This window comes from Mytilus galloprovincialis, chromosome 2 (genome assembly GCF_965363235.1).
Source record: "Mytilus galloprovincialis chromosome 2, xbMytGall1.hap1.1, whole genome shotgun sequence".
NCBI lineage: Eukaryota > Metazoa > Mollusca > Bivalvia > Mytilida > Mytilidae > Mytilus > Mytilus galloprovincialis.
The window spans coordinates 66952726-66970460 of record NC_134839.1 but is presented as its reverse complement, the minus strand read 5'-3'; the positions used below and the strand labels follow the sequence as shown (position 1 = coordinate 66970460).

Genomic DNA, 17735 nt, shown 5'->3' with positions numbered 1-17735 from the left:
CTCGATAGGCTCAACTTTTTAACAACAAGTTTAAACGAAGTTTATATATTTTTTCTAAAATCTAAAATGCTTACGCTGTTAAGACTTTGGAAACTATGAACATAGTATAGGTGCCAATTTGTCTAGGTGCCGATTTGTCTGGGTGCCGAATTGTCTTTCACGGCTACAAACATACATTCATGAATATGTTTCTCTCCCCTATATCAATCATATCTAACACTTTACAAAAAGTAAGAAATATTATATTATGCAAGATACCTGCTAGCAGCTGCATGCAAAGTTTGAAGTCATCTCACAACGTAATGTAAATATTTTTATATATTTTTTTATGAAAAGAGTAAGAAATTCTTATAATTAGTTTTATATAGGCTATGTGATCAACCAGCACCATATATATTTTAGATATACTGTTCCCAGGATCAACTGAGTCTGAGTGGCAAATATAACATGCAAATCAGGACAAGAGCATCAAATTGTGACATGAAAATGGATATATTAGAAATGTTGTATTGGTAACTTGTAGCCTTAAAAATACACTTATTGGCAATCATACCACATCTTCTTTTTTTATCTACAAAATATTAATTTTAACGGTATCAGGTCGGTTCACGCCCAATACACTTTCACACCCTACACGTTTGTACCCAAGGCCCGCTGTCACCCAAGGCCCGTTTGCACCCAATTTTAAATCAAATTCCAGTTGAATAATTGATTAAAATTGCTTTGATGTACATATACAGCATGTATTTAGCTTGGTATTAGTATTAAAACATTGAAGATTTTAATGAAAAACACAACAGAAAAAAAAAACCGTTGACAGAATCTCACTTTATAATAGAAACAATGAAATCAATTAAGTTATAGCAATACACTAACCAAAACATGAAATAGATTTACTCAACAAAAAATAAAATGTTGACAGAATCTCACTTTATAATTGAAACAATGATTATCTTTTTTCTTACAATAAACTAGCCAAAACACATGAAACATGATTAAAATGTATTCAACACAAAAAAAAAACGTTGTCTCACTTTATTTTGCGACAATGTCAACAAATATACTCATAGGAATACACTTGCCAAAACTTAACAAAATTACAAAATTATTAAACACAAAACCAATAAAAAATTTGGTGCGAATGTTTAGGGTGCGAACAGACTTTGGGTGCGAACATGTAGGATGCGAAAGTGAAAGGGGGCGAAGGAGATTGGGCGCGAACATGAATGGGCCCGAACGGACCAGGATTCAATTTTAACAAAGAAAACAACAGACATAACGTTAACCATGATAACAGATAGGTATATAGGTAAAAAATATTGTGATTTGTAGGGCCCGATTTGTATACTTGCATTTCTTGCTTTTGTCATATCTAAGATACTGTCTTATGCATGTTTTCTATCATAAAATCAAAATGATAACACCTCAAAAAGTTTTCTAACTTTCGAATTCTTTATTTTTACAATGTAGATTGATATCAAATTAAAAGTATATACATGTATGTGTTTAATGTAGGTATCAACAAGGAATTGTATATTCAATTACTTGGTATCAAGTTCTTCAAAGTGGCGATATCAATAAAAATCATATAATTTTATGTTTATCTTATTACATATATTGCTTTTTTTTAACATACAGACTTAGCCACCATGGATTACGATTATAGAAGTGTAAAAACTGAATACATAATTAGAAAGAACTCTTCTACACAGACTGACTTAATCCTTGTTGACATCAGTAATCTGGAACAAAGTAGCAAACAACTTGATAATATGAAGGAGTGGATCAGTAAAAGGCTTACATCCTTGGACGAACCTACCTCACAACTATTTAGGGAATTTGTCAGTAATTTGTTTGGTAAATTTTTTTAGCTGTATATGATAGTGTTAAAAAGTCAAACATAACTATTTCAACTTCTGTTAGTTCTGATATTACTGTTTTCTCTCTGTTAACAAAGCCATATTTTCTAATTGCAATAGAACAACAGGTGACTTTGAAGTACAAAATTTAAAATGCTTCTTATGAGAACCATATGTACTAATTCTATCATTCCATGATCTATGCTCATTTTAACATGTGTATGCTGTGATTATAATAATAAATTGTCATGGTAGCTCAAGATATGATACCTTATAATAAAAAAAGAAGTTGTACCAATCAAGACAACAAAAAACAACACATAGTTCAATATGATTAATTATTATAGCCTGTCTTAGTATACGTATATGCACCAAATTAATGGTGATGGGAATCAGATAAACCAGTTTTACATAGGCACTGGTGCTTGAAGCACCTTTTCGAAGACTGTAGCGATTTATAGAAGTCATAATATCATAAGTCACTGTCTCTTGTTTTTTTTTTAAAATAAATGTCAATAGCTTGGTTTCTCTTTTTTTGGTGGCCGAGTGGTCTAAGTAGTTACTATACTATAATCACTAGCCAGTCAATACTGAGGTTGTGAGTTTGAAACCCGCTCGTGCATGTACAATCGACTCAATTCCTAATTGACTAGGATTGTCAGTTTTCCTATCGAAGATCTGTGGTTTTCTACAGGCACTCCAGCTTTCTCTACCAATAAAAACTGGCCACCACATATTAGCCTAATTGCAGTGCTTAAAAGTGGTGTTAAAACACTCAAAATCAATCAATCAATCTCTCTTTAATCGGTTCATATTATGTTCTCAGGAGACAGTTTACTGTATGGTTTAGGTTTTGCCCAATTAGGCCTAAAATAGAATATAGTTTGTTTCCCCAATCCTGACCGACCCTGCAAAAACGGTCTGACTCATAAAATTTAATTGTCAAATCTAAGTCAAATATTATTTTATTCATTTCCAATTTCAGACTTGCTGAATTGACCGATATATATATATTGTTCCATCATTTTGGCAGTGTCGGGATTGGGGAAACAAACAATATATTAATTTAGGCCTTATGAAGGATGTATTGTGACTTGCATCTCTTAATAGTCTTGTTCTCTTGTCTTTGATGTCATTTATGTTTTATTGGTATATTTCACATTCTTTAATTTTTTCAAGGGTTTTAATTACCAGTTATATGGCTCAGCCATTTGAGGGAGCAAACTAATTGTAAAAATAATGTGTTACATTGTTGTTTGTAATCTTTTATAGAACCAAGAAACAATGACAACTTAATCAGGGAAAACACTATATCTGAAACTATCTATACCAGTACAGCTGAACACAGCAAACACATATCTAAACTCACAGATAGACCACTGTGTGGAACAAAATTTAACATGACAGAAATAGATTACAAACACCTTCAGTTAGAGAAAACTAATACAAAGGAATCTAGAACAGACCAATTGGATGATGAGAATGATCCACTACATATGGAATGCTTTACAGTGGGGGGAGATGAAGATATACATGTAGATCAAGGAGAAGATCAAGATAAAGATCTAGAAGATAATTTATACCAAGAAACACAAACTCAGATACAAGGTAAGCAAAGGACAAATGACTTTTCATAAATATTCAATAATTACATGTTAGTTATGATAAAAAATATAACAATGATTACTGAAAATTTAAGAAATAATTCATTATGGCATGAACTATACTGTTTATACAATACAATGCTTAATACCACAATATTCAGATCAAGTTTAAATTTTGGTGCCGTCACTTTCACTGTTCTAGAGTTATGCACATTACAAATTGAAAAACTGCTGAATTTTTCATTTCTTCCCTAAAAATATCAATCAATATAAAAGTTTTTTTTTTTAAATTGGAGTTATCTCCCTTTGTCATGATAATATTTGAATAAAATACAATCAATGCTTTATACAATGCAATGTTTAATTTTGCCTTCCTCTGATAAATTAACGCAATTTTTACTATTCAGTTCTTGTAAGCACTTTGATTACCGTTCTAGGGTTATGCCCCTTCACAAAAGAAAAAAATGAGTTTGTCTCTTCTTAATATAATGAAATGTATATATAAGGCTTTTTACCACAAAACTCAAGTTCAATTTTTTGAAGAGTTCCTTTACAGTTCTTGAGTTATGTCCCTTAATAGCATTATATTCTAACAGGGGCATCATCTGTGTCCCTATGGACACATTCCCCATTTATTTAAACACATTGGTGTAAATATCAGTTAACATGTGATTTATTTTAATTCAATTTTTACTCTTAATGCAAAATGTTTGGGTAATGACAACAATCAATAGATGTCAGACTTCTGTGTTGTCAAAAGGTATTACTTGTATGATTGGCAAATTTGATTATTATAAAAACAAATATCTCAATTAATTACACTCTGTTTTGATTTACCAACCAACACAAAAGACTAAAAATGTAATTTCACATTCAAGGTTAAATGAGTGTCATATAAAGGAGTAGGTCCGGTAAGGGCCGATTTCGGCCTCAATTTTCAAGTTCATCAAACGAAAGATTTTAGACATTTTCTAAACACTTAAGTGTCTATTTCAATTGATTCAATTCGTTAATGTGGAAGATTTTAACTTAATAAGTCATTTAAAACGCCCCGATTCAAGGTTAAATATGAAAAATCTATCAAATATGCCAAAAATCGTCACTTTTCAGATGGTTTTTGTCAAAAATGAAAGTGGCCGCATCCGTGTTCATCCTCAACCTTTATATATATTATGTATTATCATCAAATACAACTTACATTTCAATATTATGAATGAACACGAATGCGGCCACTTTCATTTCAGACGGAAACCGTCTAAAATTTAACTAAAATGCTACAATTGTGAAGATTTCAGTAATTTAGCATGACTTAATGATGCTAGTACCCGATATATGTGCATTGTGTTGTCAAAAACAGCCCATATTTATGTAGCAGAGGCATTCTACTTTGCAATAAATATCTAAACGATTACATTTTCACAATTTTCTAAAACTGCTATATTTTGAGGCCAAAAAGGGGTCTTACTGAACCTACTCCTTTTGTGTAATTCAATAATTGTAAATATAAGAATAGGCTGGAAAAATTATGTGAGTAAAATTTTTGTGTTTTTTAGGTACAATGAACAAAGTAAAAATTAAACACACACACAAAAAACTTGATATACGGTATGTTCTGAACATCAGGTACATTTACATTTTAAAAATTGCAGTAAATGCAAAGAAATTACATAAATAAAAATCATTTTATGCATATCATCTAAAAATTAATTGTGAAGTTTAATGACTTATTTACAAAAGTATACTTTCAGAGATTTATCAACATGATCAAGGCTTAGATATTGAGTGTACCAAGATAAAAACTGAACCTTTCCACAATTTTACAATTGGAAATGAAGAAGATGAGACAAGAAGCGCAAGCATAAATAACTTTGTGGGTACTCAAGATTTTGAAAAAAGGAAAAAAAAAACATTTTTTCCAAATATCTTAAATCATCAAAAACATTATTGTCGGTGCAATATGTGTGGAGATTCGTTTTCTGCTATAAGTTCATTAGCATACCATGTGAGAATACATCATGGTAAAATGATAAAACCTTCTCCATGGAAAAAACAAACATTAAGTATAGCTAATGATCTGAACAAGTCTTTAGACAGAAGTACAGATGAGAATGTGGAGAGACACACGAATAAAGACAGTGGTCAAAACTTCTTTCCAACAAAGAATAATGAAAAGCTTGATTTGAATTCTGAATCACTACAGAGTAAAATTCAACATACAAGAGGCCCAGTAAGGCCAATTATGCAATCATCTATGATGACAATTCAAAGTGTCAGAGAATTTCCTGAAAATCCAAATACATGTAGTTTACTGAACAAAAATCCAAATATATGTAGTTTACTGAACAAAAATCCAAATACATGTAGTTTACTGAACAAAAATCCAAATACATGTAGTTTACTGAACAAGAAGGTGGACAACAAGTGTGAAAATTATACAGAAAATGAAAACACAGATGTTGATTTTGAAGTATTACGTATAAACAAATCAATACTTCCAGAAAATTTGAAGCTTCATAGTTATTTTAAACCAGGTAAGATGTAGAACTTCATAGTTATTGTAAATCAAGTAAGATAGCTATTGTAAGCCAGGTTAAATAGGTGTGGACTTGTATAGTTATTGTTAACCAAGTAAGATAGGTGTGGAACTTCATAGCTATTGTAAACCAGGTAAGATAGATGTGGAACTTCATAGTAATTGTAAACCAGGTAAGATGTGGAACTTCATAGTAATTGTAAACCAGGTAAGATGTGGAACTTCATAGTAATTGTAAACCAGGTAAGATAGATGTGGAACTTTATAGTAATTGTAAACCAGGTAAGATAGATGTGGAACTTCATAGTAATTGTAAACCAGGTAAGATGTGGAACTTCATAGTTATTGTAAATCAGGTAAGATGTGGAACTTCATAGTGATTGTAAACCAGGTAAGATGTGGAACTTCATAGTAATTGTAAACCAGGTAAGATGTGGAACTTCATAGTTATTGTAAACCAGGTAAGATGTGGAACTTCATAGTAATTGTAAACCAGGTAAGATGTGGAACTTCATAGTAATTGTAAACCAGGTAAGATGTGGAACTTCATAGTAATTGTAAACCAGGTAAGATGTGGAACTTTATTGCTATTGTAAACCAGGTAAGATGTGGAACTTCATAGTAATTGTAAACAAGGTAAGATGTGGAACTTCATAGATGTAGTAATCATTAAACCAGGTAAGATGTGGAACTTCATAGTAATTGTAAACCAGGTAAGATGTGGAACTTCATAGTAATTGTAAACCAGGTAAGATGTGGAACTTTATTGCTATTGTAAACCAGGTAAGATGTGGAACTTCATAGTAATTGTAAACAAGGTAAGATGTGGAACTTCATAGATGTAGTAATCATTAAACCAGGTAAGATAGGGTTAGAACTCCATAGTTATTGTAAATCAGGTAAGATGTGGATCTTCATAGCTATTGTAAACCAGGTAAGATGTGGATCTTCATAGCTTTTGTAAACCAGGTAAGATGTGGAACTTCATAGCTATTGTAAACCAGGTAAGATAGGTGTGGAACTCCATAGTAATAGTAAACCAGGTAAGATAGGGTTAGAACTGCATAGTTATTGTAAACCAGGTAAGATAGTAGTGGAACTTCATAGCTATTGTAAACCAGGTAAGATGTGGATCTTCATCATAGGCGGATCCAAAGGGGGGGGGGGGGGGGGCTGGAGGCCTGGGCCCCCCCTTTCGTGGGAAAAATTTGGTTGATTATATAGGGAATCACTGAAGCATGACTGGAGCCCCCCCCTTTAGGTCAGTCAGTGGGCCCCCCTTAGGAAAAGATCTGGATCCGCCACTGTTCATAGCTATTGTAAACCAGGTAAGATAGGTGTGGAACTTCATAGCTATTCATGCAATTGTAAGCTATATAAGATATAGGCCTTCTTAAATTCAAACTGACTATTTTTTCCATGCGTTCTTCTTGTACCTATCATGCACTTATCATTTTGTATGTTTTCTTTCCATCATGCGTTCATAGTTCATTTATTCTATAACCATGTTACGTGCACTGATCAATCATTCATTTTTAACTGTGTAAGGTGCACTCATCAATCATTCTGTCTTAACAGTGTATTGTGCGTTCATCAATCATTTAGACTCATAACCGTGTAACATGGATTTGTCAATCATTCATCCCTAATCGTGTAACATTCATTCATTGTGGTTTTTATATGATACTTGTTTATAGAGCTAACCCAAGCTCATGTTTTATCTGTAAGTGTGTATATATTTTCTGACTTTAAATAAAATTAACATGCTTACTTACTTTCTTGTGCATTCCAAATTCATCATACATAACATTCATTCAGATTCTCGACTTTTTGTGCAATTATTTAAAGTTTATTCAATGTCTTGGCTGGGACTGACACATTTAAATATAATGATACATGTTCTACGTACAAACAATTACATGATGTCATTTAATGACAAAACAGTTATTCATTCATTCAAGGTGTACCTGAAATAGAGTTAGAACCAGGACCAGTGTTCAAAACAGAACCAGTGTTTGAACCGGAACCAGTGTTTGAACCAGAACCAGTGTTTGAACCAGACCCACCTCTAAAGAAACCAAGGTTGAAAGATATGCCAAGCAGAGAGCACATGTACATGTTGGATCAAGCTAGAGTGGAAGACACAATTAAGCAACAAACTGATGGGGGAGTATGCCTTTTCAGAGGTAAATAAAATTCACTCGTACACAACCAATATACTATCATCGTATAATGGGTTTTCATGCTTTTTAGATGGCATTGTGATGTCACAATTCCTATTTAAAAAGCATGCTTACATTTGTATAACAATGTCATTCCAAGTAAGAAACCATATGATCTGAAAATATAAAATAATTTTTTACATAATAAACATGTACAAATAAACATGTGGCATGTAGTCACAAACCAGAATAAAACCATGATAAATACAAATATGGTAACTAATTTCTCTCAAATTCAACTGATCCATTTAAATGCTGAAAAACACATTGCATATATCATCTGCTTGTTTACAAGCAAAATGGAATAAGCACGGACAATACTGTTGCAAACTTGTCCAAAAATATGTCACAGAGGACTACTTTATAAGATTGTAGACCCCCACAGACAAAAATATTCTGTTGTTCAATATGTGATTCAATTTTTGTCATCTGGACAGATCAAGAGAGTATTAAGGCATGAAATTTGTGATGCCTATGTCACTTGAATGTTTAATCCCCTCACAGAAGAAACCATATTCCAGTTTGAGAATGAGAGTTCACAATCTGATGACTAAGTATGATCAATAAATTTCATTCAAGGTTTACCTGAATCAGAACAAGCGTTAGAATCAGAACCAGTGTTAGAACAAGAACCAGTGTTAGAACAAGAACTAGTGTTCAAAACAGAACCAGTGTTTGAACCAGAACCAGTGTTTGAACCAGAACCAGTGTTTGAACCAGAACCAGTGTTCGAACCAGAACCAGAACCACCCCTAAAGAAACCAAGGTTCAAAGAAATGCCAAGCAGAGAGCACATAGATATGTTGGCTCAGGCTAGAGTGGAAGAGACAACTAAGCAACAAACTGATTGGGGAGTGCGCCTTTTCAGAGGTAAATAAAATTCACATGTACACAACAATATTCTATCATTGAATTATGGGTTTTCGTGCTATTTATACTCTGTTGTGACGTCACAATTTCTGTTGAAAAAGCATTGCATACATTTGTGTAACAAGTTTATTTGAAAAGTGAAAAATATGAAAACTTATGATCTGACAATATAAAATAAAAGTTTTTTAAAATAATTAACATGTGGCATGTGATCACAAACCAGAATAAAACCACGATAAATACAAATATGGGAACTTATATCTCTTAAATTCAACTGATCCATTTAAGGTAGCACAATACAAAGATTTTTTCACTCCCAATCAGATAACTTTAAAGTGATGTTATTCCATTCATCCTTCTTTAAATTTTATAAATGAGGTACCAAAAGAAAGAAGAATGATTAATCTTTCGAATTGTGATAATTTCATTATGAAATAATTATTACATAATTAATTGTTATGTTATTAGTTGCTATATTGTGATGTCCATATTTGAATGAATTTAGCTTCTTTGTTATTCATAGCATCCCAAAATATTTTATAGATTCTTGCAGAACACAGTTTGACCTCCAAAACTGTGTCTCAGATTTTTCCTATTGTATTTAATTCTCTCATAAATCTTCAATGAAGTTTGCAACATCAATTCATAAGAGATCACTAAATTCAATTGGGTATAAAATTTGTTCTATTGATGTTTTTGGAAATCTGAGACACAGTTTTGGAGGTCAAGCTGTGTTCAAGAATCTATAAAATATTTTGGGATGCTATGAAAAATAAAGACGCTAAATTCATTCAAGTGTGGACATCACAATATAGCAACTAATTACATAACAATTAATTATGTAATAATCATGTCATAATGAAATTATCACAATTTGAAAGTTTAATCTTTCTTCTTTCTTTTGGTACCTCATTTATAAAATATAAAGAAGGATGAAATGAACTACATCAGTTTAAAGTTATCTGATTGGGAGTGAAAAAATCTTTGTATTGTGCTACCTTAAATGCTATAAAATTGAAAGTTAAGTACAGATTATTACTGAATTACTGAAATGACAAAATTGTTTCATATATAATAAAATGGTTTGATCCTAGTAGAGAATTGAAGCTCATTCTCCTATAAAAAAAAAAAATAGGCATGATTACCAATATACCAGCAAGGTTTTTAATCCATTTATAAATTCAAGAAAATGATCACTCAGTTTGAATTTAGATTGTCATGAGAAAAAAAGAAATTATGAACTAAAAATTTATGCATTTTGTGCAGATGTACTACAACAAGACTATCCAGGAAGCTAAAAATTTTGATAAATTTTGTGAATTTCAAGACAATGATGCAATGACGAAAAAAAAAAGTGGTTATCTTAACCCTATGACTACACCACACAGTAATAAGACCATCATTTTTTATTTTATTTAGCTTACATATTTCTGACCTGAAAATGTTTGTATATAAGTATTTTAGTATTTAAGTTTACAAAGTTTGAAAGTCCCTTGTTCACATGTATGTACAAGTATCAACCTGATATCTAGTAAAAAAATAAGCATGAAATTTCAAATTCTTTTTTTTTATGAAAGTGATAAAAAAAAGTCTGGTCAGGGAATCGGTAATCCAATAAAAAAAAGAACAATGGCCTTAAAACGTCATATTCATCTCTGGATTTGCATATTACAAATCATGTTAATATTAACATAAACTAATAATAATTTAAAAATAATAAAAAAAATAAAATAATTTTAGAATAATAATTTCAGGATGGTTGACAGAAAACAGTTACGATGATAAGTTTGAGGAACTTGAAAGCTCTATATTGAATGACAGATTAAGCTATTTCTACCCAAGCCTGCAAACAAAGAAAGGGACAGATTATTCAAAATCTGCATTAGTTGGCATACGTGCAGCAATAGCCCGTCATCTCACAAGTCCACCTTATAATTGTAATGTTAATATAATGAAAGATAAGGCTTTCATGACATCTAATCATGTTATAACCGGAATGATTAAAACCCTCAAACGTACTGGCAAAGATTTTATAATGCATAAAAAACCTGTAGCTGAAGATGACATACAGCGTTTGTATTCAAGTGGGGTTTTTAACATAGATACACCAGTAACACTACAAAATAAAGTTTTCTGGGACTTAATGCTAAATTTTGGTAGACGAGGACAGGATGGACTAAGTAGCTTGACAAAGTCATCTTTTGGTAAATTCAAAGATGACAAGGGTCAAACTTACTACAAAATGACATATAACCAGGACGATAAAACTCACCATGGAGTTGATTCCCATAAAAATAGACACGAGGTCCGTATGTATGAAAAATCAGAAGATAAAAACTGTCCTGTTGCAAGTCTGGATTTTTATTTATCTAAATTGAGTCCTAAATGTGATGCATTATTTCAGCAGCCATTGCTTTATCCAAAACCAAATTGCTGGTATTCTAATCCAGCAATGGGGAAAAACAAATTGAGTCAAATGATGCCAAGGATTTCAAAAGAAGCAGGCCTTTCCTACAGATACACCAACCATTGTATAAACAGCAACCATTGGTACTACGCTGCAACGCACCAGAGTAGATGATATAACTATCATGTCAGTATATTAAAAGTAGATGATATAACTATCATGTCAGTATATTAAACAGGTCATAGAAACATTAAATCATAATAAAGTTATGTAGGTGGACCAACAGATGCACAAAGGCATGTCCTTTCATCAACTTTACAGAGTGTAGCTAGGGCAAGTAATGCCAATTGCAATGAATCCGTGTCAAAGGGCCCCTCCTGCCGAGTCGCTAATATCAGTACTACTTGTCTAGGAATTCTCTAGCAGATATGAACGTATTCACCAATGCTACAATTTCTGGCGGTAGATTTACGATTAATTTAGTAAATAATGACATACCTGATTCCCCTTGTGTTCTCGTTTCATGTTTGTATGTGTTCAGACTTAAATCTATACTTGAGTTCTAAAATTAAAACCAACAGTGTAAGATTTTGATTTTAAAGCTGACAAATTTTTGTCCCTCAAAAGGTGTTGAATAACATTGATATACTACAGCACCAATCGCAATATCCATGTGCATATATTTTGGACATCTTACAATCCTACATTCCCCTTCCCTTTCATGAATGTGTCCTACCGAATTAGACTATTACCGGATTTGTTATCACATAAGCAACACAACGGGTGCCACATGTGGAGCAGGATCTGCTTACCCTGCTGGAGCACCTGAGATCACCCCTAGTTTTTGGTGGGGTTCATGTTGTTTATTCTTTAGTTTTTCTATGTTGTGTCAAGTGTACTATTGTTTGTCTATTTGTCTTTTTCATTTTTAGCCATGGTGTTGTCAGTTTATTTTCGATTTATGAGTTTGACTGTCCCTTTGGTATCTTTTGTCCCTCTTTTAATGTTAACGTTCTCTAATGTTGAACTATGCTAGATTATATATTTTTTTGCTTATTTGTGAAATTCATATTCTACTAAGATATTTTCAATCATTTAGATTTTAATAAATACCATTACAAATATCATATTTGTCTCAGTTTCTGATGATCACATATACATGAGGGTATTCCATCAAGAAAATACAATATACAAGGTTGTCAAGTAATTGTGGATTGCAAATTAAGAAGTTAAATGTCAAACTTTAATAATAAAAAAAGCTGAGGAGAATTTGACATGGATTTGTATTTTCTCTTCAACAGTATTTTTATTCTCTGTACTGTATTTTCATTTAAACTAATGTGGCAAATTAAATAAAAATAAACTGTATATATAAACTATACATCACATGATTTTGATATAGGCTCTTTTTAAACTTGAAATGTGTTTAAGGGTTTTAAATACACTTTTTATTTTTTATTTTTGATAAAATAGTTAAATATATGGTTTTATAATAACAATTCTTTCTTTGATAAAAAATAAACATGTAACACTTTCTTGGATTAACTTTTCATCATGTTCTGATTGCAAATCAGGGACACCTTTTTAAATGTATGTAAGCTTAAAGATAAATTCTGAAAAAAATAATTTACAATTAAAGCACTTTTTAACCTTTTAGGATTATTTAAGAAGGACAGATTTTTTCCATGGAGGTATTTTTTGTTCCGTTACTGAGGATATTTTTTGTCTTTAAATATTGGAGTCAAAGTTGTCCTAGGGATTTGTAAAGGCTTTATAAGTCCATAGGATAAATTTGACTCAAATAGGATATTCATACAGAATGTGGCAGGGTTAAACATGTTAGCGGGATCCCAACCCTCCCCCTAACCTGGAATAGTGGTGTTACAGTACAACATGAAAAAGAACTATAAAAATCATCAGATGGATAAAAATACAAATACTACAAGTGCACTTGGCGGGTACTTGTACAGCCCAACAACACAAAAACACTAAGTACAGATCTGAGAGTACTCCCAGTTACTGACAGCTAACTCAAAGCCACTTACAACTAATAAAAAAAATCATGCTTCTAAGACTAAATTATCAATGATTACGCATCCAACATCCAATGGATTTAGTGTAAAGACGTCATTAACAGTCAGTTTTGTTTGCATCTATCAAGATCCAGCAACGTTTGTCTCGTGATACCTACATCATATGACATGCAACTTAATCACCAATAAATGAGATGAAGTACATTTATAACTTGGGTTTTTAAATGATTCCAATTTTTTTTCATCAGAGCTTTCATTGTTGGAGTAATACAGAATACTAGTACATGACTCATCCATCAAATATACCAGCATGTAGTAGCTTACTTTTGACTCTAGACTAAAATTATTTCAAAATAATTAAAGGTGAACTGTTAGGTCTTGTCTGTATCCTATGGAAGCCCATAGGGGACCTACAAAAAAAATAATATTATATCGTTTTTTCAATATAAATATCGTTATTTCGATATAATTAAATCGTTATCTCGATATATTTATATCTTTATTTTGATATAATTATATCGCTATATTGATATATTTATTCCGTTATCTCGATATATTTATATAGTAATCTTGATATAATTATATAGTCAAGATGGGGTTATGGCACCTTTTTGCAAATAACTCAAAAACTTAAACAGAAATAAAAATCTAGCAGAGATTAAAATTGATCAGTACATTTTAATCTGCCTCTTTCGAAAAATAATGCAGGTTGGTCTGAAAATTCGTTTCAGAGCTATATGGCCCTTTATTTTTGCAATTTTTCATAATTCTGACAATATTCGAAAAAAGTAAAAGCTAGAGCCTTTTTGTATTATTATGCAGTTACCCGAAGGTGGTGGATGCTAAAATACTCTTTTCATGATAGATATTTATGATATTAATCGAAATGCTCCTTTAGTCTTATTCTAATTGGGAATAATACCACAGCGTGACTGGAGCGTCCCCCCTTACAAAAAGTTCTGGATCCGCCACTGTGACTCCTTATTTTATAGGTTACAGAAATAACAGTTTTTAAAAATAGAAACTCGAGACATTAAGGCATTTAAAATATATTGTTCTTCAACAACACTTTCAACAGATTTCTTTTGATTAGAAATCATATCTTGCTTCTCTTTAATCAACTGTTTTCTTCGTACATTGGATACTAAGTTCATTGTTGGCTTTACAAGTCAATACCAAATTGTTTTATGATTTAGAATTTTAACAATAATAGTTTAATGCTGTGTGTTTGTTCATTCTTCATTGGCTAGAGATAGAGGGAGAGTGTTGAGATCTCATAAAACATGTTTATCGCCGCCACATGTTTGCGCCTGTTTGGCCTTTGCTCTTGGATATTTTACTTTTAAGGGAGCTACCATTTGATTTTTATGGGGGGGCTAGGATGAAATTTGAAAAAAATAGGCAGGACAGGAGTTTTGAGTAAAAAAAAAAGGCAGGATGAGACACTTGCAAAAAAAAAAGTCAGGATGACAATTTATGTAAAAAAAAGTCAGGATAAACTAAAAAAAAAAAAAAAGCAGGACCGAATAGAGTGAAAAATAAAAAGGCAGGACAGAGATTACAACTAAAAAAAAAATGCAGGACAAAATTTTTCATCCTAGCCCCTTCGCAATCTAATTAAAATATTGTGCTCTCTGATTACGTTATACTACATATGAGTATAACGTCATCAGAGATCAATAGTTTAATTAGATTGCTTTCTTCGTTGATTTCGTGGGCACAGGTTAACCACAGGGGCTTGTTACAATTGCCGGGTTTACTATCCATACGAACCCCTAAAAAAACAGGGGTTTGTATGGATAGTATGGATAGTAAACCCGGCAATTGTAACAAGCCCCTGTGGGTTAACAACGAAATGTTCAACAAATGACAAATTGTCTATAGCTAGGCTTGTATGCAGACCTCGAAAAACAAGAAGTTAAATATCCACGAACATAAAGTTTTCCTTTATTCACGAAAATTGGTACCAATGAAAATAAATGAAAACACCTGGTATATGCTCACTTTGTGGGTTACACTAAAGACCTGAAAGTGGACCTGAAAAGACCTGAAAATATACGACTAAAATTATTCAAATTGCAAGAACTTTTTTTCAGACCGTCTTCAAACAAACCAGTCTCCTGTCAAAGTTCAGGGATGTTGATTTTATTTCAACATGTCAAAAACTATAGCAGATCAATATTTTTGTCAATTTTGCATTGTATTTCAAATTCTTATTTGTCTTTATTTCTAATGGTACTATTATACGCAATTAACCAAAAATCGCGATTACTTTTTCATGCTGATCAGTCTACGCATTGCTCTAAATGATGATTACTTCATATGTAATACTAAATATTATAAATATAGATTGGCAAAATTGAATTCGTACAAACGGTTTATTCCTTGAATGCCAACATCCTTTGATCTACCGACAATTTACCTATAAAATAATGTTGGCGTTCGAGGAATAGGTGCAAGTAGTTATCACAACAAAAGTGCTTGCTCAAAACAATCATACTAATTAAACAGATAGGTAAAATCTAATACATGTTTGTCAAATACAGATAGGTAAAATATAATACATGTTTGTCAAATTATTGAAAATCATTATTTGCTGTAAATGCTTGAACAAATATGGATTCTCTTAAAATGAAACTTTGAAAAGTGTTGCATCACAAACTCAACATGTGCATATGGCCAGGAAATTCCAGTTGACACAAATTCTATAGGTGATTCATTAAATGATATTGGTAAGGGGTAAATTATGTTCGCAACTCATCGGAGTTCTTATAAAAGAGAAGATGTAGTACAAATGTATGATTGCCAATGAGACAACTGTCAACAAATGACCAAATGACACAGAAATTAACAACAATAGGTCACTGTACAGCCTTCAACAACAAGAAAACTAACAGCCTAATTTATGTACAAACAAGAATGTGTCCATAGTACACTGATGCCCTACTCGCACTATAATTTTTTATGTTTAGTGGACCATGAAATTGGGGTAAAAGCTCTAATTTGGCATTAAAATTATAAAGATCATATCATAGGGAACATATATACTAAAAGAGGGACGAAAGATACCAGAGGGACAGTCAAACTCATAAATCGAAAATAAATTGACAACGCCATGGCTAAAAATGAAAAGGACAAACAGACACACAATATATTTCAACTTTAAGAAGTTCCTGTATGAAGTCAGCCTCATAATAATAAAAAACAAGTCGGCAAGAAGAGGGGCACAATTCGTTCCCATTGGAATGCCGAACGTAACAAATATGTTGTCAATCAAGAAATCAAGCAGTTTAGGTATCCAATACAGTGATGGAAGATCCAGTTCATCATCTTTGGTTGAAATTCCAAAGGAACATAGAACAGACCTATGATTATCCAGGATTTCCTCTTTGGTAAGTGTCGTGAGGGTATATGTTGGGTTTCCAAGTGAATTTTCAATACCTTATTCGTTTATCAAGCAGTTAATGTAATGAGTTTTACACACAAACACGATGTTTTTTGGGGTTTTATCTGCGGGGACAACATATTTTTCATGAAGGTAGGATAAGTGTTTTGCAACATTAGGGTCTTTAAAGATTGACGTAGCATGGGCATTGATAGACCCAGTCAGTTTCTTAATTCTGATTTGTATCAACGACCTCACTGCTTTAATCCATTCGGAAAGAGTGTCTACGACTTCCTTTTCACGTTTAGCCCATTGCCTGGCATAATCCTCGACTGAATCCATCAAAATTTTAAAGATATATTTCCAATTGATGGATTTCGGCTCAAGATATTTTGGACCTTTCGATAATACATTTCGCAGGGAAGTGTTATTAACAATATTGAGGTCTTCGGTAATTACGTAGACAGCCAGTTTATATGTGAATTGGGAACTAGCACAAGTGCAATCAGGAGGTTTAGATTTAAAGTCGTCAATACTGAGATCCTGCAAAACGTGTTTGCAATTGAAAATTTTAGTTGCAATATGTTTGGTAGAAGTATAAGAAAGGATTTGTACAGACTGGTCTTTGAAATAGGAGGTATTTTCGATTGAACTATTTTATGATGAAGGCTATTGCCTAAGTTGACGCCATCGAGACCTTTGTTGGCAAAGGAAAGATTAAGGAAAGATCTTTTCTCTTTTTCATCTTTTCCAATGCGGACTGGCTTGAAATGAGGGTTTGTAACATTGGTTTTTCAAACATAAATTGAACAGAGAATGAAG

At 32.2% G+C, this 17735-nt stretch overlaps 1 protein-coding gene across 4 annotated transcripts; it reads left to right on the top strand.

Annotated features, from left to right (window-relative positions):
* Window positions 1-45: 45 nt before the first annotated feature.
* Window positions 46-11709, top strand: LOC143064168 (uncharacterized). Of its 4 annotated transcripts, XM_076236805.1 has the most exons (8): window positions 46-230; window positions 403-512; window positions 1639-1857; window positions 3132-3467; window positions 5212-5994; window positions 7958-8182; window positions 8798-9088; window positions 10843-11709. In XM_076236805.1, exons 3-8 carry the CDS (start codon window positions 1650-1652, stop codon window positions 11667-11669), a joined length of 2670 nt encoding a protein of 889 aa, XP_076092920.1. In that variant the 5' UTR covers window positions 46-230; window positions 403-512; window positions 1639-1649; the 3' UTR covers window positions 11670-11709. The 4 variants fall into 4 exon arrangements, with proteins under 4 accessions (XP_076092920.1, XP_076092922.1, XP_076092919.1 ...); XM_076236807.1 differs by lacking the exon at window positions 403-512; XM_076236804.1 differs by lacking the exon at window positions 403-512 and having other exon boundaries at window positions 154-304.
* Window positions 11710-17735: the final 6026 nt, after the last annotated feature.

Coding starts and splice junctions, on each gene's coding strand:
- LOC143064168 (XM_076236807.1), top strand. CDS start 1,650: ATGGATTACGATTATAGAAGTGTAAAAACTGAATACATAATTAGAAAG. Junction 3,468..5,211: donor AACACAAACTCAGATACAAG/GTAAGCAAAGGA, acceptor GTATACTTTCAG/AGATTTATCAACATGATCAA. Junction 5,995..7,957: donor TCATAGTTATTTTAAACCAG/GTAAGATGTAGA, acceptor CATTCATTCAAG/GTGTACCTGAAATAGAGTTA.